Genomic DNA, 25,583 nt, shown 5'->3' with positions numbered 1-25,583 from the left:
CAGACAGTGAAACTTTCTCCCTTTTATTGTTATTTTCCTTGCAGGGTCAGCACAACTTTTAGTTAGAGGAGCAAAAAGAGGCAGCTAAGATGTAAGAGGCAGCTGGCTGGGGGGAGAGCTGCTCCCCCAGGACTGCTGGAGGCACAGACTGCACCCAAGGAGAGATTCCCCATTATTCCTGGAGCTTTACGAGGCTGCCTCAGTTGTGTGATGTTGTCAGGAGTTTTGACTGAATCCTGAATATATCCAATTATGTGTGATGCTGACAGAAAAGAATATTGATAGTCAATAATTATAGGCTTTTCAGGCCAACAAAGTAGCTCTTCCCTCTTTCAATAAATTATCTTATGACATCTATCTTAAAAAATGCTATGCCAGGCCAACCCAGACTGACTCCACTGACTTTCTATCAGATGCCATCTAAACTCAGGATTTATGGTTTACTCACAAAGGATGGTTAATGTGCTGGATTTTTCAGGAAGCAGAGCAGCTTCTCAGCATCCTCCCTCCTCCACCACAAATCATGCTGATCTCAGGGAGACTCGGAGAGCTGCTCTGCAGAGGGGAAACACCTCCTGCTCTCCAGGCTGCTGCCCTTCCCACGTGGGAGATTCTCCCACTGAGCTCAACCCAAATGAGTGATGCAGGAGGGAAATGATTCAGACATGAAGGGAGCTGTGATGTCAGTCAGCAGCAAAGAGAGATTTGACACCAAATTCCAGCTGGCACTTGGCAAGAAATAGAGATTTACCTGAGGCATTTCTGCACATCTTCCCTTGGAGGTGCTGCCACGCCTCAGTCAGGAAATACAAATTGCACAAGAGGGGTTTGTTGGCTCTCTCTGGAAGTCCCAGCCCCACATGGCTCAGGGACATGGGAGCACCTTTCTCTGGTGTTTCCCCAGACCCTGACTGGGGCAATGCTCCCAGGCTGCATCCACCAAGCTTTTATTCCAGGCTCCAGGAACATCAGCATTCCCCAGTGACTGCCCAGAGCAAGAAATGCCCTCAAAGTCACAAATCAGCCAAGATTCCCCAAAGCCAACTGGGGTAAAACACACCTAGGGCTGTCAGATTTCTTTTTTTCCCCCCAAAATCAGGATTAGTGTGTACTTGGAGGTGTCACTCACCGGATTCTCCTTCCTTTGCTGGCTTTTCTGTCCACTTTCTTCTTTATTTTGCTCCGTAACTTCTGGATGGCCAGCCACTGCCTGGGGATGCAGAACAACAGGAACACAACTTCAGAGCCACTGAACACTCCCAGAAACACTCTCTGATCCCCAGCTGTATTAAAAGCTCCACTTCTCAACCAAAACTTCCTCAAGTCAAAGAAGTTTCCAGCAGGGAAAAACTTCTCCTGGTTATAAATATTTTTTTTAACTGAAACGAGCGTCATCTCACCTGATTTATACAATGAAAACTCGACATCAGGGAAAAAATCTAACAAAATCCAATTACTGCAATCTTAATATAATCTTAATTACTGTAATCTATTTTATTGTAAAGTCAGATAAATGTACAATGCAATCACCACTTAAATGTAATTTTGTCTGTATCGTGTTAAATCATAGTGAATAGCTTTCCATAATATTCCAGACGTACACAAAATAAATCTGACACATTGCACTAAAATCTGGGTGGTATTTTACATGGAGAAAAGTTGTTTCACCATCACAACATTTCCTGATGCATTTTCTTCCCCTCCCTATAAACGACTCCCCCAAAATTGTTTCAGGAAGAGCCAAACTCCAGCTTTTTCAGCTTTCCTTGGCTTTTACACTTTCCTGAATTAGAGCCTTGGCTATTTCAATGTACACTGCTCAGGAAGTGGCATTTGGAAGATTCTTTACTTTCTAACTCTAGAATTAAACAGAGAAATAAGAGCTTCCCTGCATGGAATTATATTTAACTTTTGCACGCAGGGAGCATTCCCTGATATTGTTTTAATTGTACAGAATCCTTTCTTACAGGAGGGATACACAGGAATTGCTTTAACTGATGTCAGAAGGTTTACTCTTCTAAAATTACATCAAAAGCAGAGTTAATAAAGAGTCAAAGCCAAATTTCAGCAGTGGGCAGCCAGTTTTTGTGCCACTTAGTGCTGCAGGAAGCACTGAGAGACAGAAATACCTGGCTCAAACCTTTCCCATGGGGAAACATCTCCAGAGGATCACACACCAAAAAAGCCAGACTGGGTGATCCAGGAGTCTGCTGGAGAGGATGAGCTTCCCTCCTGATGCCATCATGCCTTTTTGCAGATGAGCTCAGCATTCTGCCCTCTGCAAGGAGCTGTGTGAAGGGCACAGGGCACAGTGCAGGGCTGGGAAGGGACGTGCCAGGCACCCACTCACCTGCCCATGGCCACCTGGTCGTTGGGGTCCAGGGAGGCGGTTTTGCGCTCGATCAGCTCTCGCAGGAGCTGCAGGGAAAGACAAAAAGCCCACCTGAAATAAGCACAGTTGTTGTGCAGCCAGCTGCCACAGCTCTAACAGGGACAGGAGTGCAGGGAAAGCTCAGCCCCACGGGGCAGGGGAACTGAAACAACTCCCAAGCAGAAGCTGGGCAGCGACGCTCGCTCGGAGAATGGCACAGCAAAATCCTTTTTACAGCTACAGCAGGAATGCTCAGGCAGCCTTTTCTATTTCTTTTTGTGTCCTGAGGGCTGGGGTTTGTCCTCTTTGCTTCCTGCAGCCAACGGATGTTGTCAACAGCCTTTTTGGATCCTTGAGTGGTGCTGTGTGTTTATCACTACTCACTGCAAACCCTGCCTGCTGTGCCGTGGGTATTGGCCAAGATATCAACACAAGGAGCAGAAATAAACCCTCCAAAACTGAGGGGAACAAACTGCTTCATGGACACCTACAATTCAGCAGCTCAGAAACACCTGAAACAGAACCAGAATCCAGGCAAGTCCAGGCAAGAAAGGATGCAGGATGCTTTTCCTCCACCCTGCGCTTTCCTGTCCTTCGAGGCATACACCACATTACCAGAAAAAAAGAGTGATTCAAACATAATTAAAAGCCTGCCACTACTTTTTTTTTTTTTTTACTTGTTTATTTTTGGAAATTATTACTGCAGCAATTACATTTAAAAATTCCAGGAGCCAGGCCACTGGTTTATTATCACTAGAAAACAGCAAGCTACTTCTCTGCCCTGTTTATCTGATTGATTCCCAACATCTTTCTGGCACACAATCTATCAGTTTATCTCTGCCACTTCATCACAGTCACTTCTGGCAGCTAAATACAAGATCCAAATCCAGTGTTACACAGACATACGACACAGTAAAACCTGTGTAGCACTGCCACTCTGCAAACAGCTGCCCTTCAGGCTAAGCAGAAATGGGATCTTGCTTCCCAGTCAATATTCTGTCAAAAGCAAGGTGGGAGGGAGGCTTGGAGCAGCAGCCACAAGTGGTGCAGAGAGGTGAGGGTGGTTTCCTCCTGCTCCAGCAGGCAGGGGTGTGTGCTGCCTCCCCTGATCTTGTCCCTGGCACGAGGCACAGAGCAGATGTCACACACGGCCACCCTGTACTCCCGGGAACCAGCAGCAGGACATTTCCTGATTTCCTGCAGGGCTTGGCTCCTCCTGCTGGCCCACAAATCCAGACTGCAACACCCAGGAGTGCCCCAGGATCTGTGCCCACACTGCTGAGACAACGAGGGGCAGGGCTGGATGGGATCTTGGGCAGGAATTCCTGGCTGGCAGGGTGGGGATGCCCTGGCACAGGGTGCCCAGAGCAGTTGTGGCTGCCCCTGGATCCCTGAAGTGTCCAAGGACAGGGCTGGGAGCAGCCTGGGACAGTGGAAGGTGTCCCTGGCTGTGATGGGGTGGAACAAGATGAGCTTTAAGGTTCCTTCCAACACAAACCATTCCACGATTCCAAGATGTATTTTTGGGGCTGGTTCCTAGCCCTTAACCAGTTCTGTGGACCTTGGGGCTGACAAGGCCTTGCAGTGCCCCAAATGTTCTTCCAGTGCAGTGTCAGCTGGGGGACTGGGGGCACTGCCTGGGACAGAAGAGCACGGCAAAGATGAGGGAGAAGTGAGAGAGGAAAAAAAAAAAAAAAAAAAAAAAAAAAGCAGGAGCAAGGGGGAAATTAGGAAATGGAAGTAAAAGCTGTGAAGCATCTTGTTACATCTAAATAGCAAAAGTCTCCGAGCTGAGGTTATAAATCATGCTAACAATGGTTACTGAAATAAAAGTGGATGTAGCCAGAGGCTACCACTGAAAAAGTCAGCCCAGGCCTGCCTGGCTGCCTTTGGTCTTTAAGGATTTGATTAGTTTTCTGCTTTCTGGTTCAGAGTCTTGCATCCAGCCCGTGCTCCAGAGCCAGCCAGGGCTTGGGATACAGAGTGAATGATAAATTCATTTACTGAATAAAGCAACACTGTTTTCCCAGCACAAGACTTAAACCACTTCCCAAACAGTAATATTTCATTAAGCCTGGCGATTCTGCTTAAAATTTATTAGTCAAAACAGAAAACTCTCATCAGACCCCATATATTCCATTAGGAGTGATATATGGTGTCTCCCAATGCCTAATTATTAACTAGGAAGTGTGAGTAAATCACCATCAGCGTTAAGCCCTGATGTGTGAAGACAGAGTTAGGCAATTCCAGCATCAAAAGGCTTTGATTTGAAACAGATCCTGCTTTGCTTTCCCTGCTTCACCTCTTCCCTTGGCTTGCAGACCCCCAGCCCAGTGTCCCAGGGCACTGAGGGAAGCACAGCCCATCCCACAGCTCAGCCCCCGGGGCTGTGCTCCTGCCCACGGCTGGGACAGGACAAACCATGGGGCAGAGGGAAGCTGTCCCTGCCAGCCCAGTGCCCCTTGGCAGGGAGTGCTGCTGTTTGCCAGGAGAGCTCCTGCAGAACCCAAAAGCTGTCCTGACACTGTGGATGTTCTCTGTTCAGGCAGAGAGAAAAAGAGAAAGATTTCTGCCAGGCTAAGTCAGGGAAAAAGTCCTAGAAGAATGCAAACAATCTATTATATTGTTTATAGATATGTTTTACCACACTGACCTAAGCCCAGTGCACCAATCAAGTGCAATGTTTTTACTTTAAGACCAATGGAATTAATGTTCACAATGTTCTCTATAAAAGAGAGAGGTGCTTTTGAACAAAGATAATTTTTATCTGCTAAAGATGGAGTCTCATAATTCCCGTCCCTGCCTCAACAGTGACACTGCCACCAGAGCCAAGACCCCTGAAGCACAGAGGGGCTCCCACAGAATTCCCCACAGAATTCTCCTCTGTGCCACCCCGGGGTGCACACCAAGGCCACTGGGCATAAACAGAGACAGGGAAATGCCACCAGGGTGCTGCTCCAGGGTAACACAGACTCATTTCTCATTTGAGAGGTCAATTTTCATTTTAGAGGTTAGGTCTCATTTTCATGCACTATCTATCAGTGTTTCTAATCCTACACTCGCTGACCTTTCTGATTTGCAGACCCCTATGAATTTCCAGTTGAGACAAAGAGCTAAGGAGAGCTGAAATCAGCCTCGTGACAAAAGGCTTGCTCTTCTTAGACCTTACAGAGCAAATCAAATTTAAAAAGAAGCACATCTATAGATCCCCTGTCAAGCTCCCACTCATGTAGCCATGTAACAACACTTGGATTTCTACCAACACCAGAGAAAATTTAAGTTTGCAGCTCAAATATTATTTTAAATCCCCTTTGAAATGCTTTTTAAAAACTTAATTTTTATATTTAGTAAAATGCCAGTGGAAATCACTGGGCAGTTTCTTTTTAAAGCCCATTTTATTCAAATTCAGGTTTGTCTAAGATGCACAGATTTGCCTATTTTCGAAGAACCCATTAAGAGAAGCTCCAAATCAAGCTTTAAAATGTGTTATTAACCATCTACCCAGCCATTTGAAAGATACATGCCTGTGATAAGAGTATTGTATTGCCATTAACCTGTGGGATGGTTCGAGACATCTCTTATTCACACAAAACTCTAAATGCATCTAATTAAAGCCACAAGATCAGCTGTCCATATTAATCACTCAGCGGTTTAATTAAGGTAAACCAGCTTGTCACAAAGCCAGGCTTCTCTATTCTTCACCATTATTGACTTTTAATAGTTCTCTGGATTGGAAATTCCTTGTTTGGGGCATGACCAAATTCCTGGGAGAGGACACCACACTGTGGGCCAGGAGACTGCTGGAGACATGAGGGGAAATCTCCCCATCAGCCAGGTTTTCCAAAGGGGCACACAGGGGGCTTTAAGGACACTGACCTGGGGGTAAATCCCAGCTGTGGGGGGATGAGAACCCTCCTGGAAGGTTTTGGGTGATTCTGGAGTGTTCCCCCAGGACTGGTGGCCGTGGGCTTGTCACAAAATGCCCAAACCAGCGGAGGAGAGAGCAGGAGAGCAGAGGAAAAAAGGGATTATGGATATTCCCAATTCTCCTTAGGCATACCTGCTGCCAGAAGTGATGAACATTTGTTCTGGGAAGAGCTGCTACCAGTGGAACACTTAGCATATGAACACTAACCTAATTCCTGTTGGAAATAAACCAATTTCCACTCTCTCCTTTACCAGAGGAGTATTTCAACCTAACAATAAAATCTCCACTGTAGCATGTCAGAGCAGCAGCTCCCTGGTAGCAGGCTGGAATTTTAAGTCTTAATGCTGCAATATCAGCTGTAATGAATTCTACGTAAATATGACTTCTAAAAATAAAAATCCTTTTTCTTCCCTAAAAGCCACGTATGAAGGAGAATTTAAAGGAAAAGGAAACGGGCTCCAGCCTCTCACTGCTGCCAGTAATGAGGAGCCTTCTGAAACGCTTTAACTATTCCCACCCAAATAAAAATATTTCACTGCATTACTCAGCTCAGCTTTCCATCACCATCCAATATGGGTCATCACAATAAAAATTGTAACTGCTTATAAAACAAGTGAAGAATAGGAGAAAAGGCAAATTGGGATGAACAGGCAGAAGAGAGTTAAATCCTGAATCATCACAAAATTCCACCAGACCTACCTGCTGAATTCTACTTAATATTAAGACCTGGACAAGAAAATTGTTTTTCCAGAAGAAAAACAGATTAATTAAAGAGCTTTTTATTATAATGTATAATAAAACAGTGTAACTACCTATTCTGTTATCATTAACTTGTGCACATTCATCAAATCTGGTTCATTTTTACTTGCCTAATTTCACAGTGACACATAGAGGAAGCTGCTTTCCAGTGCTGTTCTTTACCTGAATGTTTACCTTCTAAGCAGCAATCAGAATAAATTCACAACTCTAAAATGTTATTTAGAGGAGTGCATACGATCCCCAGGAAAGGCTGGATGTAGAATTAAAGAGGAAGGAAGAGGCAGGTGCTGAAATGCAGGCTGCAATCAGCATTATGCATGGGGGTCAGAGGTGGGGAGCACCCTCAGCTCGCTGCTGCTGGCTCCTGGAGGAGCAGCTCCCTTCCCAGGTTTTATTTCCGTGCCCACGTGCAATCCCACACACACAAAGCACTGCTCAGCTATGACCCAGGGAAAGCAGAGCCATTCAGGGCCTTGTCAGCTCCATTGTGCTGCGCCCTCCCTGCTCTCAATGCAATGTTCAGCTCCAGCTCAGCGCCCTGACAAATAAAGGAAAGCACTTTATGAATCCAATTTAATTGGGAGGTGACAGAAAACACAGAGCCATTTTCCTCAGCCTCATCCCTGAAGTGGCTCCAGTCTCTGCCAAACCCCACCGAGCACGGGACACAAACCGGGGTGACTCCACAAACACTGGGAGCTGTACGGATCCCCTCTGCCAGGCAGCACCCTGGGGATGGAGGAGAGGGGAAGGGTGGAAGGGAGGGAGAGGAGGAGGGAGAGGGATCAAAAAAAGCCCAGCAAGAGAGGAAAATGGATGTGCAGCTGCCTGGCTGCTCAGCAGATGTCCGTGTGTGATGTACGAGGCCGGCAGAGGCTGTTGGAGCTGCTGCCAAGGACTGGCAAGTGATTAAAGCCTGCACCAGCCTCAGCTCTGCATTTCCAGGCTGTGGGGTGCCCACAGTGGCACCCATGCCCGGCTGTGCTGCCAGATGTTGTGGCTGGTGCTGCTCCTGCAGCTGGAGCAGCAGGGAAGGCAGTCTGCAGCGCTGGCCTCCGGAGGGGCCGCGCCGAGCCCCTGTCACCCTGTCACCCATCCTTCACCTCTGCCCGGGCCTCAAACTGCTCCAATTTGCTGCCACTTCCCTCTTGGGAAATGGCCAAGATACAGCTGTGCCTGGCAGACCCATTTGTTTTACTCAGGTGATTCTCTTCCCTCAATGACCTCTATTAGTTTAAGTTTTAATTTAGATTAACCCCAGCACCCCAATTAACCAGTGAGGGGAGAAGCTAAGCTGGGCCTGCTCATATTTCTGAAATCACAATTTAGCACAGTTACAGTTATTAGAGGGAAAGATGGGGACACTCATCCATTGCTGTTTTCTTTTTAAAGAGTTTAACATTTCATGGCCAAGAAACACCTTCTCTGCGCACGTCCTTGGGCTGTCAACCTCAGCTGTTTCTCCACTCCATGATTTTGTAACACCAACTTTACTTCTTCTGTGTTCTTAGGGTCCAATTTGCCCCAAAGCTCAGCTTCTGGACCCTAAACTCCACCTCAGCAGTATTTAAACAGATTTATCTTTATTAAGATTTATCTTCAATCCCTGCTGCCAACAGGACACAGGCCCTCTCCCATCACCACTGGGAGCCTGGCACCCTCACATGGCACCAGCTCTCTCCTACTCCCCTAGCACTTTACTGGCCACTCTAGTAACTATTCAGATTTTAAAAACTGTATTTCCAGTGATATAATGATATTTGTTTAGTTCTGAAGTTCAGGCTCTGTGTGGATCATCAAAGCAGGCAGAGGTTTCCACACACTGGGAAGAGCTTACTGTGACATATTCCTGAGGATGTGACAACTCCAGTTTTCATAAAGCTGGCACTGTCTTCATTAAATGAACTACAAACACAGTGTTTCCCTGCACTCAGTGCAGATTCCTTGCTTCTAAGAATTTTGCAAATAAAAGGAATTAACTGGCCTGGATCCAAGCTGGCCCAATTCCAAGAGAAGTGCTGGAGCAGCCCAGGAGCTCTCCCATCCAGCAGGTAAATGAGATGATTTAGGCTGAGACAAGAGCACCTTTCAGTGCTCCTGAGGATCTCCTGGCATTGTTTTTCCTAAGGGGACTCTGTCCACAGAGAACAGAGAGGATTCAGAGCCTTTTCTCCTGTGCTGCTCCCCAGGCAGAGCAACAGGCACAGCTCCTGCAGCCCTGACACGCTCCAGCACCAGCAGCAAGTTCACATCCACAGGGCAACTTCAAACTCACACAGCCCTAGAGCAAAATCTGAGAGCAGAGTGCCCTGAGGGACCTGCAGAGATTTGGGGTGTTAAAACAGGAATCTGAGTTTTACAGGTAAAGAGAAATACAGAGCACAGAACCAAGTGCATTTTCTCTGTAAGTATCAAAACCCAACTGGAGCCGTAATTGCAACACACATTTACCATCCCCTACCTGGTGGTAGAAGTCATCATCATCAAATATCTCCTCATCGATGTCCTTCAGGTGCCTGTTGGAGTCTGAGGGGGGCAGGACTTCCTGCAAGCATCAAGAAAATACTGAGAGTTCATATGTGCACATTTCTGCCCCTAACTCCAGAGACATCCAGCAGCAGCTTGTAAACACACTTGATGATGTGGAGGAATGGGGAAAAGCTCCCAACATAACCAGCTTTTAAGGACCAGGAATATATTTAAAGGCAAGGCAGAAATGCTGCCAATGCCAAAATAGATTTATGATGCCTTTACTGGGAAATAAATAGGACTGTGAAAAGTCTTTCTGGCTAAATACTACAGATATTTTTTATGTAATGGCAAAAATACATCTTGCAAGTCCAGTAATTCTACCTGATCTCTCAGAATTGAGTATTTATTCATTCTTAAATACTAAATTAATAAAGGGCTTTGCTACTAACATATTCTGGAGGTTATATGCAGTATGATTTTTAAAGGGACTTTCTGGGTTAAAGACTCTAAACTCCAGAGCGAAAGCCAAGTTTTGCTGCCGCTACCTCAAAAATCAGATTTAGTGAGCAGCACAGGAGGGGCTCAAGGAAAACCTCCTTTTCTCCTGTCAGGCACTTGGATAGGAGATAATGCAAGCATCACAAAACTTGGGATTTAAATGTTTTTCCTGAGCCATTACACCGCAGGAATCAAGAATCAGCCACCTCCTCCTCCACCCATCTCCCAAACAAGCGCAACACCTGCCGAAGGCTGGGCTGAGGGCTCAGCAGAGTTTCCCAGGATGAGTCAGAGAAATAAAACCCCTCCTTACCGAGCTGTCGGGCTGCGGGGCCGGGGCAGGCTGCTGCTCCTGCTTGCCCAGCACGGTGTAGAGGGAGCGGCGGGTCTGGGTGCGCCGCAGCAGCCGCTCCCTGTCCAGCAGGACGTGATCGATCTGCGCCAGCACCGAGCGCTCCAAGGCTCCGAAGCCCTGCAGGGCACCACCAGTGTCAGATCACACACACAGCCTCTCCTCAGGCACCACCAGGCCCCTCTCTATCTTCCCATGGCACTGCAGAAACAGCTCCAGCAGCAGGAGGGGGTCTGCGGCTCGTCGCAGGGATTTCTGCGAGGATTTTTTATTTGTTTCTCCCTCGCTCTCTCTCCCCAACCTGAGGCAAGTTGATGCCTGGCTTAATAAAATGCCTTTGCTGTTCTGGTTCAGATTAACTTCTCCTTGATTAATACCGACTCAGAGATGTGAGGAGAGCCCGGATCTCTGGGTGAAATGATTACCCATTGTATTAAAGCCTACACTTCATGGAGGGGGAGAGCCTCAGAGGGCCCTGCTTCTGGGTGGAACCACAAACAGCTCCTGCAGCAGCAGAGTGACATTTTCCCAGAGATTATTTGCTGCTGGAGATTGGCTGTGATGGGATGTCTGGTTGGCAAAACACTGTCCCAGGTTGCTCCCAGCCCCATCCAAGCTGGCCTTGGACACTGCCAGGGATGGGGCAGGCACAGCTGCTCTGAGCACCCTGTGTCAGGGCACTCATAGAGAAGAATTTATTCCCTCTACCCCACCCAAATTTCCCCTTTTTCAGTATGGACTTGTTCCCCAGATCCCTGCTCCACGAGAGCCATGTCAGCACACACAAACCAGGCCTTGCCTTCCCCATCTTGCCAGTTGCCAGCTTGGTCTTGTCGTGCCACTTCTGCAGGGTGCTGTTCCTGTAGGTCCTGAAGTCCTTGTAGCGCTTGGCTATGAACTCAGGGTACTCCTCAAACTTCAGCTTCCGTTTGGGGAGGCTCCTCCTCTTCTCCTGAGCCTTCTCCACTGGTTCCTCATCGCTGCTGCTCAGGATTTCATCCTCACTGGAACAAAAGCACTCAGGATAAACACCCTGTCCCTCCCTAAGGCAAAGTGGGAGTCCTTGCTGGCCCCTCCACACTGATATTTTTGTTAAAGCCCCATGATTTAGTCCCTGCTCCACTATCAGGAATATTCCAAACCAGACTTCCCAGAAGGAATTCAAATAACAAAGTGTCTGCCACCCAGACACAGCAGCAGGGTGAGGGTGGTCAGGAAGGCTGGGCATTGTCCTGTTTGCTGGACACCAAAGGGTTCAGGAAGTTCTCATCTCTTTTTGCATTTACCTCTCAGTTTTTGCTTGCTTTCCATCCACCAGATGCCTCGTGCCTGGGTACTGATAAAGCAGCTCATCCTGAAGCTCCACCAGCACTTTCAGCAAGGCCTCCAGGGTTTTACAACCTGCAGAGCAAGAGACACAAGTGATGAGATCTGATCTATGGGGGGAACTTTAACCATGGCCTGGCCAGTTTAATGAGGGGACTCTGATCAGAAGAGCAGAGCCAGAGATTCTCAGGAAGAGAGAAAGGGAAGAAAAGATGGGGTGGAGGGGTGTAAATTGATCAATACACGGTGTGAATGTGATTTTTACTGGCATGAGCAGCTGCACCCCAGGGTGTTCACACACAGATCCTGAAGGGAGATGTGATGCTGTGCAAAGGCTTTTGCAGCTGGCAGTTTTCCTGTATCCATGCAGTGCCTGTTGCAATGGCTGCAGGTTCTCCAAGGACACACAGCTCCAGCTGACTGTGGGACAGGTTAACTGCACACTGCCACAGCATCTGCTCTTCGAAAATAGTTCTTCTGTGGCAACCAACAAGCCTCCCTGCAGAATTCTCAGAGAGAAAACAAGTGTCTGCCCAGGCCCACACAAACTGTCCCTCTGCACATCCATCACAGGGCCAGCTCTCCCAGGTGAAACACTTGGCACAGCCCCACCCCAAACCTAAACTGACTTACTCTGGCTGGCAGAGCACGTGGGTTTGCATGGAGAGCAGGAGCTGGGACCTTCCCCCGAGCTTCCCCTGGTGCCTCCTCTGCCACGGAGCCAGTGGGGCTGCTCTGTTAGCTCCCCAGCCTCCCTTTGTACGTGGCACAAAAAGAACAGGGAGAACTTTTCCCTGCTCCATTTTTTTTTCCTTATTTCTGCTTTTCAGTGGGGGACACAGAGATCATGGGTAGAGTGAACAGCAAATCTTCCTCAGGCAGACAGAGGCAGAAATCAGTCCAGACACTCAGAGGTCTCAATCTCCTGTGTGTTCCAACTGTGATATTGCTCAGTTGTCACCACCTTCAGATAAATTATGGCCTGACCTCAGTAACAGCAGTGTCAAGGAGAAGATGCTTTAAGATTTCTGTTGCAGATCAGCTGTTGGACTTGCCCTCCCTGAGCCCATGGTTCATTATAGATACACTCTGACAACTCCTCTATATAAACCTATTAACGGATTAGGTTTGCTGCACTTGTAAATCAGACGTGTGTGAGCATCAAAACAATTCCACCAGACAAACAGACAAAAGCCCTTAAAAATGCATTTGTTGTAGGTGTCTGCAGCTAAAGCATCACTTGCAGGAACCAAGTGCCCCCACCCTAGCCTGAGTGCACAGCTTACACCAGCAAAATCCTTCCCACTGCCTGCAACACAGGCAAATGTCCCCAGAGCTTCCCAAACTGTTTATTTTCTCCCTGCTGCCTCTCCTCCAGCAGCAGTGCTAATGCACCCCAGGCAGCTTTGATCCTGGCAATTACAACTGGAGTAGCACTCCAGCCCTTCTGGGGTATAGCAGGGCCATGGTGAGCAGGCAAGGAAATAAAGACAGGCTCAAGCTGCTCCAGGCTATGAGATACAGAGCCCAGCAGAAGTGGGGATGGGGAGCAATTTTATTTGGAGTGAAGGGGCTGGAGAGGGCAGGGAAGACAATGACCGTGTGTCTAACCAGGTGGGAGGGCTAATTATTCCAGGCAGTGGCTTCATCACGAGCCTCTTACAGCTGGGTAATTTCCCTGTTCTCAGTTCTCATGTATTTAATAGCATTATTGGATGGCATTCTCACTTCTACCGTTGGCTGCTTAAGTGTGCTGTAAACTCAACTTCAGAAGCCAAGTGTCACCCTCCTCTGCTCTCCTCCCATCCAGCCCTGCCCTACCCAGCTCACATTTCATTCCAGAAGGGGCTGCTTTCCCCCAGCCTCCTCTTCATCTCCTCTTCCCTCTGAAGCCCCTTTACACCACCTGCTTTGGGGCAGAGTCTGGCCCCATTTGTGAATGAAGGCAACACAAACCCAAACTGCTCCATGGATGCAAACTGGGTCACTTTGAAAGGAGGCTGGACACTGACTGACCCTCCTACCCCCAGCAGGATTTTTGTAATGCTGCTCCTTGTCTGAAACCAGCACACAACAAACCTGGCTGCAATATAACCTCCAGCTCAGGTGGGATTCAGAGTGCCTGAGGTGAGACACTACCTTGGAAGAGTCACTTTCAAGAGTCCACAGGAGCCCCTTCATTTCGTGTCCAGGAGGGAAAAAGTTGTTCCAGACCCACCCAGGATGCTGGGAGCCAGCACCAGGAAATCAGTATGCCTCAATACTCCTCTTCTGTCCTACTTTCATCCAGGATGGAAGCAGCCCTGGAGTACTTAGCTCCATTCAGGGATAGCACTGCCATGGATCCCAGTGCCAGAACACCCACCAGAGATGGGTCCTGCTGCTCTCAAACCACCCAAAAGCAATTCTGTCAGTGCCAGGGGGTGTGGACACACTGGAGTGGGGCTGTGGCTGCAGGGACTGATCCCAGAGCTGCCCCGTGGGGATGGGCTGCCAGGGGGCTGCTGTGCACATCCACGCTCCAAGGCAGCATTCCCACGGCTTCCCACACAGGAAAAGCCCTGCTCTCCCTTCGGACCTCTGAAAATGGGGGCTCATTTCAACCTCCCAAGCATGCACGGACACTGAATCCATGGGAAAACTCTTCCCAGGATGGACCAGCAGGAACCACCACCTACCCAGCACACAGCTCCACTCCAGAACCCCTGCCAGCTCTGGAAATTGAGGAGTTTTCCCCCTCAATTCAACCTGGGGCTCTGGCATCACAGGAATACCAGAGGCATGCAGTGCTTTCCATTCTCCCTGCCCCTGCACAGGGGAAGCACTCACACAGGACAGCTGCAGCAATGCTGGGATGAGGGGATGCAGAGCAAAAGCTGAGCTGGGAGCGCTCTCCTACCCCCATGGACACCCCCAGGGACCCCCATGGCCCCACCAGGCAAATCACAAGAGGAGAGGAGCCCACCCTCTGCTCTGCATGGCTGCACACGAGCAGGATCTCCACCCGGTTAGCACTGGGATGGAGAGGGGGAATCCTCCCTCCTTTCCAGGGCTGTGGGACAGGAGTTAAACTCCAGGTCAAAATGGCCCTCGACGAGCTGGCCTCGGAACAATGCTCCCCATTCACAGCCAGCAGCCAGCCACTTGCACTCGTCATCCCCAGCAATTAATCCCCCACCAAACACGTTTGATTAAATCTTTTCAAGCAAATCCTTTGCTTTGCTTTTGTTAGTTCACTTCTTGTCAACATCTATTAAAATATGCCTTTAATTCTCCCACAATCTTAAAAAACACCGATTCCACTGTCTTCAACTTTAATCAACTGTATGGCCGGCATTTTTCATTTCATAATAATGTGCTGTTTGGAATTCAAGAGGCAGGCTCAACATCAATCATTCGGCAAGAATTTTTCCACTGCAATAAATATGCAAATGAGGAAAGCCAGTCAGTCGTATTTCAGGCCCGACTTGCTAGTGTTTTAAAAAAGACACAAATTTATTAATTGCCGTTGGCCAGCGGAATCCTATTACTTTGGGCATTGATTACAAAGCTGTGTGAGTGATTATTGTGCAACTCGCAGGCTATCCAGGCATGAGGAAAAATTATTAAAGCAAGGCAGAGATTATCAACTCGGAATAACAATAAGCCTTAACATTTTAGGCCTCTAACTTCTTCAACAAAGAATTATGCCACAGCTCCAGTGTATCATAATTCTGAAGCCTGTCAGTATTACTTTTGGAGCTTGCTCTCTATTCCCAACAGCAGGACGACGTTCCCAGCCAGGAAAAGGAGGGGGAATTCCTCCAGGTGTCACATCTCAGACATGGGGCTGTGGACAGGAGCCTGGATGGAATTCCCAGTGTGGAAGGAACCTCAGCAGGAACAACGTGGGGCAGGCAAGATGCCAGCAGCTCCAGCCTGAGCATCCCGGGATCCCAAAGCCACATGGCACAGAAATAAAGAAATAATTCTGTTGGACAGGCCTCAGACAGGAGCTCCAAGAGCCAGCCCAGACTCAGTGTTAGGCTAAAGGTGATTTTTCACAGGTGGTGTGGTTACACTCCCATTTCTCACAGACTTCAGCGCAAAGCACAGGGAAATCTGTCCAAATTTAGGAAATTCCCATAACAAGGAGTTTGGAAAATTTTGCCAAATGATAGGAGGAAAAGGGCTGACTTTGCTGCTGACAGCAGCAATGGAATGCAAATGATGCAAGAGCCTTTGGAGAGAGCAAAATTGTATTCCCTGGGCACAAAGGACCAGGGTTGCACCTCCCTTCCATAGCAGTGCTTCAGCTGACTCCCAGAGAGTTCCAGAACAGTCTCAATTTAGCCCTTTCACTCCAATATTACTGCATCTGACAGGGAGGACAACAGGATCAGACACAGATGAGTTTGCTAAAAGTAAAGAAAATAACTGGATTCAACAACAGAATAAAGGCTGGGTATTCAGGGGTTTATTAGAGGGGACTGGGGGAGGGGGAAAGCTGAGGAGGAGAGAAAGAGAAACACTTCCATGAAGTTCATGCTCTGCTGATTCACCTCAACCATCATCTTTTGATATCAGCCCAAACCAGGGAGGGGATGGGGCTGGCAAAAATGAGATTTATAAAAACTGATGCTTTCCATTACTGGAAATGCAAAGAAGCTGACAGCACACATTCCTGCCTCTGCCAGCCTCGAGTCCCCAAGTACATGGGCAAGGAGGAGGAAAGGAAGAGGAAATGTGAGATTTCATTGTTATATCTGGATATTAAGGCCAGAAGGGAACATCAGCCCATCCAGACTGACCTCCCCACATAATACCAGGCCATTAATTATATTTATCATGACAAGCCCAGTTTCCATCTCAAAGTACCAAATTAATCCGAGTTGGCTGACATTTGCACATACTTGTCTGGACACTTTTAAAGCCTTTGTTTCCCTGCATCTTGTTTGTGCAGTACACAGACTAACATGCACAAATATTTAGCTAAATTCAGTTTAATTAGCTATTAATCTTGAGAAACTCAGGTGTAGGCAAAGTTGTCTGAATGTGGTGTAATCCCACGGGCTGGGGTTCAGCTGGACCAGGTCACCAACCAGGGACTGTCCCAGCATTTCCAGCACTAAAATTTAAGGCAGATTTCAAATAAACCTCAGACATCACCAATGAACAACACACACGGCTGTAGAGATCACCTGTAAAATCATTTTACCACACCCATTCATGAGAAGGAGAAAACAATTTTGCTCAAAAATACCACAAGCCAAAGGCCTTGGCACTCTGTGAGGGAGGGCAAGAGATTTTTCTCTGAAAACAGCCCAAACCTGGATGTTAAATAAATGTCCTGCATTTCTCCACTACCTCCCACACAGAATTCCTGAACAAAGCACAGGCAGTTATGGCAAACCACAAAACACTTTCCTGGTACTGCTCACAGCCCGAATTCTGCACGTGCCCAAAACATCATGGGCTCCATGACCCAGCTGAACCCTCACACAGCAACTGCAGAGCTCCAGACCTGAGCCCTGGTCCTGTCTGCAGCCTCCCCTCCGTGGCTCTTCCCTCCCACTCACTGGCACAGACAGCACCCCCAGAATGGCCCAGGAGCTCTTCATCCTCACTGAGCTCTTCATCCTCATCCTCACCAAAAGCTCTCCGTGCCATATTCCACCAAATGTAGAAAAAAAGGATCCGATTCCTTCATTTCTTTCAGCTGAGAGAAAAGAGTCTTCAATGATGTCAACAGTCTCAAAAAGAGTTGAACAGATTCCCCACGAGATCAGAGAGGAGAGGTGAAATTTGGGGATGCCTGCATCCACACCCATTTCAATCACATCCAAGCCTGCAGGAACTGACAGGGCCGGTGCTTTTTGTATTCATAAAGTGTCCAGACGAACACAATTCAATTAAAATGAACTACCAGTTTTAAGTGGGCTAGATCTGATCACAATAATTTACACTCAGGCTTGAAACCCAGTTCTGCTGTCACACATTTGTGCAGGCTCCCAGTAAAATCTTCAAAGCAAGAATATATTTAAGTCCACGATCTTGCCTAGCACCAATTAATCCTGTAACTGCTCCGTGCCTCTGGAAACTGTGTAATCTGCCTGTGCCTCAGTTCCCCCCCTCCCTGTGACACTCCCTGCTCTGTATTAATGCATTAACATCTCCAGATGGAGGTGTGGATATGCTGCAGATCTAAAAACCACCCAGAAACAGAGGTGAGAACAGATTTACCAGGGAGTTCTGGGCTGCTGAGTGCTGCAGGCTCCCCTTAAAAATTCAAGCCTGTGTCAGTAAATCCCATTTCATCACAGAGCTGCTCCCACCCAGCTGTGTCCAGGTGAGGGGAGAGGGGAAGGCCTTGCCATCCTCTCTCCCAGGAGTGGAACAGGTTCTCTGGCACCTACAGCAGACTGGATTTTATCCACAATTAGTCCCTGCTTAATCAGTGTCTTCAACATGACTTACCAACATGTTGTGGAGGATGTAAAAATATTATTTTAAAGACTAAGATTAAGAGAGCGCAACAAAAATCCTCATTAAAAAGACACCGAGAACATACTCATACACTAACTGAGACTAAACAGAATCTTTCCCTCTCTCTCAAATGTCAAAATATTGCAGAACCAACCCAGAGGAAAATGAAAATACTCAGGGTGAAGCACTCGGAGAGAAAAGTCCAAATGTGCTGTTTAGTCCCAAGCCACAGAATCTCTCATGGGACAGGTACCCATGTCAGGGCCCAGCTCAGGAATTATTCCAGATGGGAGCACAGTTCTCTCCCAGGACACTCACCACAAATTCCCACCTGTTTCCACCCCAGAAACATTTCTGGGTCACTCAAAGTTTTAGGAACAAAAATCCAACAACTTCATTTCCCAGAAGGCAACAAAGCCCTATGGTGCTTTTTTATTTATTTTTTTTTAATCTGATTCGCTTTATTCAGGTTTATTTTATTACTGATCACAAACCTTGATGGAACTTCACCACAGCTCTCCAAAGTGTAAATAAGTTAATATTTGCTGTTGGTCCCTCCACTGAGCAAATCCAGCCCCACACACCCTGCAATCTACTTTTACCAAGCCCACTACTTCCTCCATTTCTTGAAATTATCTGCAGCTTATGCTGAGGAATAGAAATGTGAGATTCTGGTATTTTCTTTCAATCCACTGGCAGATGGAGACAAAGCCAAAAATACCCCAAAACCCCACAGAAATGCAGTTTAGATTTCAGGGACCTCCTGAACTCTTGCAAAAGGAAAGCACAGCCACTTGTCCTTAAAGTCTTGCAATTTCCATCAGCTTCTGGCAAAAAACATTCCTCACCTGGGTTTCTGTACATTCTTAACTCATCTCATCAACTATAAAGTGAAAATAACACAATCTGCTATTCAAAAAAGCTGCAGTTCCCAGCTCTTTTTGAAAAGCATGCAGTACTAGTCACTCAAGTGCTCCCAGTTTAGTATTTTAACCAGAATTAGAAGGTAAAAGCTACAGACCTGTACTGAGAAGCTCAGGACCTTTGAGGATTAATAGATTTAATTCCTTAAAGCCCTTGTTACCTCCTTGTCCCTCAATTATTTGTGGGGTTTTTTTTGGTCACTCTATCAATATTTAACACAACAAGCCCCAAACACTGGAACTGTTTAATTCCTGACACTGGATGTGGCTCCACCAATGTTTATCTCACCTCTAGTTTGGCTCTTCCTTGGCCTTGAGGGGATTTTTGCAGACAATTTCAGGAGATCCCCTCCCAGCCTCCCAGCACAGTGAAATGAGAGTGGCAGGCCTGCAATCTGTGCACAGCCACAGCACAGAAACTTGCACCTTGCACTCCTTTTCTATGTAAATAATGCAAGGATCCTGCGGGAACATGCCAGGGATTGGAATTTTTAATTAATGGGTCTCTTTAATGTGCAAATCAGGAGCAGATTGCAAATTCTGACTCGCATTGATTATGAAAAACATTAATTGAACGTGCAAGACCCCAAACAGAGGCAACATCTCAAGGCCTGGACCAGACTGGAAGATGCAGTGCAGGGGAATACAAATCTGTCCTGGAGGAACAGCACCTTGGATTGTGAGCTGGGAGGGTTTGTGTGTGCAGGACATTAAACACTGGACATTTCTGCTGCTTTCAGAGCTCAGCCACTCTGATCTCAGCACTAAAAACCAACCAGACTCGGGTGTGCAAAACAGGAATGAACATGAGCTCCGTGACCACAGTTTGGTCTCACATCTGTATGTAAAAAGGGCGGCAGAAAAAAAAATCTGGAATATAATTAAAGATTTAGAAAAAGAGGGAAATAAAAAGTAAGACAGCACAAACAAAGCAATGCTGTCTCTTTAAACAGAAATTCATCCTATATAAATTATGGCCATAAACTTTTCCTGCAGTGCAGCCTAATTAATTCTTGTTCTATACACAAAGGGAAATGCTGGGTGACAAATGGGTGTGAAGCCTGAAAGCTGCCAGGTCTGCAAAACATTTTCTACTTCAATTTATAAGCAATTTTGCAGTAAATCATCTACCAGAACCTGAGATCTCAGGAATCTAAGGTTGTCCAAAGCATGTTGTAACATTAAAAAAAAATCATAAAAGATTACAAAAATAATAAATTAAACATTTTAAGTTTTGTAACCTCCGGTCGCAAAATCTGGAAAATGAGCATGACCTTGCCATTTATTTTCACCCAGGTTTGGCTTTAAAACTGCAAATGGATGGAGAATTGCTGTCTACTCTTTAACACAATTACACTCCAGCCCTTAGGGAATTCCAGCACCACAACAGGGCTGTCCTGAGTAGGAAATACCCAAGAGAAAAATACATAAAGGACCTTTTTCCAATTCAAAAAATTCCATCTTTCTCTGAGCACAGAGCAGAAATATCATGATAAATGGAAAGATTTGGAGAAAATTACTGGAAACACTCTTGTCCAGGAGCTCTGAGAGCCTCCTGACTTCAGCAGCCTGCAGGGTTCACCCCGAGTCTGGCATTTTGGCACCTACTCTTTTGTGCTGCTGGAACACCAAATCCTTCCCTCCTGTTCCATGAGGATGACGAAAATGTGCAGATGTATTTTGTGGGTTTGGACAGAAGTGCTGAGGCTGCCCTGAAAGGAGAGCATCATCCAAGCCAAGGCAGTGCCCATGCCATGATGATCCCCAATCCTGGCCGAGGCTGAAGCTCATCACATGCAAGTGTAGCAGCAGTAGTAGAATGTTCCAAAATTCAGCATTTCCCACCTGTCGGCCTGAAATTTCCTCTGTTAACACTGCCCATGTCACTCCAGCTCTTCTCTGTCCCCACAGATGAGCCATGAACACAAACCAAGCTCTGAGGATCATCAGAGTGAACTCCCTGCCCAGCTGGTGAGGAGAGGGGCAGGAGGGGATCATTCAGCACTTCTGAGCAGTGGAGTTTCCCTCAGAGCTCTGCACAACTGAGGGATCAGCCTCTGCAGCACTGGGGACGTTGCACTCCATGCTCTTGGGTGTATTTTGCTTATGGGAAATACCAAAATGTCAACCATTGTTTCTGTTAAAGGTCTTTAATGATATTGCATCTTAGACCTGTAATGAAACATGGAGCTGGGGCAGCTTGTAATGCATCTCATTAAGGACATTAATAACGTGTGTTCCACTGAAAGGTCAGCACAGCATTGGTGGGAGTTTGCCTTTTTGTTCTTAATCACTTCCTTTCAAGCAGCAGAGCCAACTTTAAAGCAGCTCACCTGTAACTGCAGGTAAGCTGGTTGCCCTGCCCTAAGACACAGGATCAAAATTTGCTGCAGGGCCAAGGTTCAAGTGATGTCTGATGGCCCAGACACCTCTCTCCCTGGGCATTCACCTCAGGGCCAGAAAAAAGGTGTCCAAATATAAAAACTAAACAGACCCACACCACACTGAAGCCCAGCACTTTGCACTCACCCACTGCAGCCTGCATGTTATGATTTCATATTGGAGAACCTACTACAGCTCTCATCAGATCAGCGTGATCAGCAGTGATCTCAGGAATGAACAGATGAAGCAGCACCACGCTGGAATTCAGCTGCACAGCCCCTCCTCTGGACTGCACAGCACCTCCCTTGGGCTGCACAGCCCCTCCTTTGGACTGCACAGCCCCTCCTCTGGACTGCACAGCCCCTCCCTTGGGCTGCCCTGCTCCTGCTTTGGGCAAACCTTTGCATTCACTGCACAAAGCTGGTACAAGGTGTCTCTGGACAGAACACCCCAGCTCTGCCCTGGACAGCAATAAGCAATTGTTCGTAAGGGTCTGAGCAAAGGAGAAAGATGAAAAGGTTCTTACAGCTCTCCACAGCGTTGTCAAAGTCCTGTCCCCCTTCCTTCCTGAACCTGGGGTAGGTGTCTGGCTGGGGCAGCCTGTTGGCAGTCATGAGCACCTTCTGCATCTTGATCCTCCCTTCCATCAGCTGGTCCCACAGGGCTTCACAACAAAAAAGGAAACAAAAGAATCAGTTAGCAAGACAAAGCACTTGCTCCTGGTGAAGTACCTGACAGCTCAGGCCCTCTCCTCTGGGCTGCATTCCTCCTGCTCAGGGCAGCCTTGGCCAGCACAAAATGGGTGCCACGAGTTCCCTCTGGACAAAGCAAATCCCAGCTGCAACTCTGTGACCCACAGCCCAAACCAGCCCTCTGCTCCACTGGTTCAAAGGAAAGCCTGCACACAGAGGTTTGATCCTGTAACAGCTCACACAGGAAGAAATGGCACTGTGGGAGTCACACTTTGGAAAGAAGCAACGTGATCCCAGCAGGAGCAGTGCAGGAAGCTCCCACACCCAATGGCCCCATGAGGATATTCAGCACTGGTTCAGTTAAGCTCATGGATAAATACACTTCACATCAGGAGCTGTTACAGCAGCAGTGACACCAGAACATCTGGCACAACATCTGCACGCACACGGGGCTGCTGCAGCATGCACAAGCAGGGTGCTGGCAGCACCTCAGCATGCTGAGGGGCTCAGGCTGGTTTTACCCTGCCAGCAAACACACAGCAAACATGCACAAACCTAGCTGGTTCCTCACAGCTTTGCCCTTCTCCACTTCTTCAGACTCCTGTCCTCTGGAAAAGGTCTGCACTCCCCCATCATCTTCGTTGTCTTTGGTTTCTTTTCCATCATCGTGGTTTTCACTCCCAAATTCTTCCTCCTCCTCCTCCTCCTCCTCACTTCCTTCTTCCATGTCAGCATCATCTTCACCCTCCTCTTCATCCTCCCCTTCACTGCTCCCTGCATCATCCATCCCCTCTGTAAACTTCTCAAAGTCTGTGATATTCTGGGAGCTGAACTCTGGTGCCTTGGCCTCTTCATCATCCTCCAAGTCATCCTCCTGCTCACTGCCAGCACTGCTGGGCTTCTCCCTGCCCTTTGTGCCAACACCGTCCTCCTCTTCTGAGCCTTCACTGCCACTGTACCAGTCATCTAGTGCTTCTTCAGCTAATAAACAAGAGAAAAAAGTTATTTGCTTAGCAGGGAAATTCCCCAGCAGCAGCTCAGGTTTGGGCTGTTTGATGTCCAGTTTAACTGTAGCTGCTCCTTGCCCTGAGCTCTGCCAGGCTCAGTGCTGACATCATGGTCTGCCAGCAAAAAGGGGGGAAAAAAAGAGATTTCTTACCAGATCCTTCTTCAGACAGAGCATCTCCCCAGAGCTCTTCCTGCAAAGCTTTCCGAGATGTGGCTTTTCCACTGTACCTCTTATCAGCTTCCAGGAGAAAGGCTGAGGCTCTTTTCCTGATATTGCCAACAGGCAAAATGTCATCCGTGGTTTCATCCTCAAATCTGTCAATCACTTTAGCAACTGTAGCTGTGGAGAGGTAAAAAAAAGGGAAGGGGTGTCTGAAAGTGAGCTGAATTCCAGTCTGGAAGGAGCCCTGGGAAGCTCCTCGTGCTCTCTAACAACAGGGCACTGCACAGGGGAACAGGAACTTTGAGAAGTGCAGGAAAGGCACACAAATAATTTCCTGCAAGGGGGAAAGGCTCATGCACGAAGCAGAACATGAACCAAGGATACAGCAGGGTCTCTGAGTCCTTCACGTGGAGGGCTCTGCAAAGCTGCAACGCCTTCACTCACTTTGTGCTTGCAGATTAAAAGAGGAAAGCTCCAATTCAGATGCACTCTGGCCTCTTGCTGTACATACAAGCCACATAAACACATACATTGCACTGTGGTTTTTGCCCTCCTTCATCCCCATCTCCTCTGGGACACAGAGCAGAACAGTCCAGCCCAGAGAACACATCCCACCACTCCCCAGCCTGTGCCAAATTACAATGAGCGACTCAAATCGCTGAGTGCCCTTAATATGCGTTTGGAAATCTTAACGCCTGTTTGGAGTGTTTGTTAGAGGCAGAGGGAGGCAAAAACATCTCCTGCTCATAACCAAAATAACAAAATCTGCTACAAGCACGGCCACTCCAGGCAGCAGAGGACGGGCAGGAGGGGCAGATCCTTCCAGCACCTCCTGGAATCCTCAGTCTGGCACCAGCACACGATGAAGCTCTCCCAGAGCTGCAGCGGCTGGCCCTGGCAGCGTCCCGGGCCGGGCCGGGCGGGTTTGGAGCAGCCCGGGACAGTGGAAAGCGTCCCTGCCATGGCAGGGGTGGCACTGGGTGGGCTCTGCGGCCCCAAACCCCATCGGTCTGGGATTCTGCGCAGCCTGGAGCAAAATCATGGTTACTAAAACGGGAAACCAGCGCTCCTGAGCACGGCGAGTTCCTCAGCGGGCACCGAGGCGCTTCTTACAGGGCACCGCCGCTCCCAGCAGCCTGCAGGACCGAACCGGGCTAGGCCCGACACAGGCCCGACCCCGCGGCTGGCCCCAGCCCTGAGAACCGACCGCGGGCACATCCCCGACCCCGCCGGCGGCTCGCAGGACTCGATCGCGTCGGTAACCCGGGCCCGACCCCGCCGCGGTCCCTGCGGTCAGCCCGGGCCCGGCGGGGCCCGACCCGCCCCGCCGCCACGTGCGGCCGCTCCGGCAGCGCCCGGGCCGCCCCGCCGGCCCCTCCCGCCGCCGCCGGCCGCGGTGCCGAGCCTCCCTTCCCCGGTGCTGCCGCACCTTCCTCCGCATCGTCCTCGGGGTCCCGCGGGCCGGGCCGGGGGTCCAGCAGCTCCTGCAGCTGCAGCGCCAAGGGCGCCGCCATCTTGGGGCCGGGCCGGGGCGGGGCCGCGTGAGGGGACGGGCGGGAAGGGCGGGAAGGGCGGGAAGGGCGGGAGGGGCGCCCGGTCCCGCCGGGATCCGCCCGGAACGAGCCCGGGGTCCGAGCGGGAATGAACCCGGGATCCGCCCGGAACGAGCCCGGGGTCCGAGCGGGAACGAGCCCCAACCGGGAATGAACCCGGGATCCAATCGGGAACAAACCCGGGATCTGAGCGGGAACGAGCCCGGGGTCCGAGCGGGAACGAGCCCCAACCAGGAACGAGCCCGGGATCCGAGCGGGAATGAACCCGGGATCCGCCCGGAACGAGCCCGGGGTCCGAGCAGGAACGAGCCCCAACCGGGAATGAACCCGGGATCCGCCTGTAACGAGCCCAGGATTCGACTGGGAATGAGCCCCAACCGGGAATAAACCCGGGATCCAATCGGGAACAAACCCGGGATCCAGCCAAGAACGAACCCCAACCGGGAACGAGCCCGGGATCCGACCGGGAACGAGCCCAGGATCCAACCAGGAATGAACCCGGGATCCAACCGGGAACGAGCCCCAACCAGGAACGAGCCCGGGATCCAACCGGGAATGAACCCGGGATCCGCCCGGAACAAGCCCGGGGTCCGAGCGGGAACGAGCCCCAACCGGGAATGAACCCGGGATCCACCTGGAACGAGCCCAGGATTCGACTGGGAATGAGCCCCAACTGGGAATAAACCCGGGA

General features: G+C 48.9%; 1 protein-coding gene across 1 annotated transcript in view; it reads right to left on the bottom strand.

The window, feature by feature from the left end:
• Positions 1 to 24,873, bottom strand: part of AATF (apoptosis antagonizing transcription factor) — a 37,752-nt gene extending 12,879 nt beyond the window's left edge. The window contains exons 1-10 of the mRNA XM_021524847.3: positions 24,769 to 24,873; positions 23,328 to 23,516; positions 22,724 to 23,149; positions 22,003 to 22,140; positions 11,667 to 11,781; positions 11,180 to 11,384; positions 10,342 to 10,500; positions 9,520 to 9,603; positions 2,351 to 2,418; positions 1,130 to 1,210 (exon numbers count right to left, since the gene is read on the bottom strand). Of these exons, the coding sequence (XP_021380522.1) occupies positions 1,130 to 1,210; positions 2,351 to 2,418; positions 9,520 to 9,603; positions 10,342 to 10,500; positions 11,180 to 11,384; positions 11,667 to 11,781; positions 22,003 to 22,140; positions 22,724 to 23,149; positions 23,328 to 23,516; positions 24,769 to 24,853 (1,550 nt within the window). The 5' untranslated portion in view covers positions 24,854 to 24,873. The remainder of the gene's footprint in view (positions 1 to 1,129; positions 1,211 to 2,350; positions 2,419 to 9,519; positions 9,604 to 10,341; positions 10,501 to 11,179; positions 11,385 to 11,666; positions 11,782 to 22,002; positions 22,141 to 22,723; positions 23,150 to 23,327; positions 23,517 to 24,768) is intronic.
• Positions 24,874 to 25,583: the final 710 nt, after the last annotated feature.

Source organism: Lonchura striata, chromosome 20 (genome assembly GCF_046129695.1).
Source record: "Lonchura striata isolate bLonStr1 chromosome 20, bLonStr1.mat, whole genome shotgun sequence".
Classification (NCBI taxonomy): Eukaryota; Metazoa; Chordata; class Aves; order Passeriformes; family Estrildidae; genus Lonchura; species Lonchura striata.
Note: the sequence above shows the minus strand (reverse complement) of the source record. Positions and strands in the feature narration are given on the sequence as shown.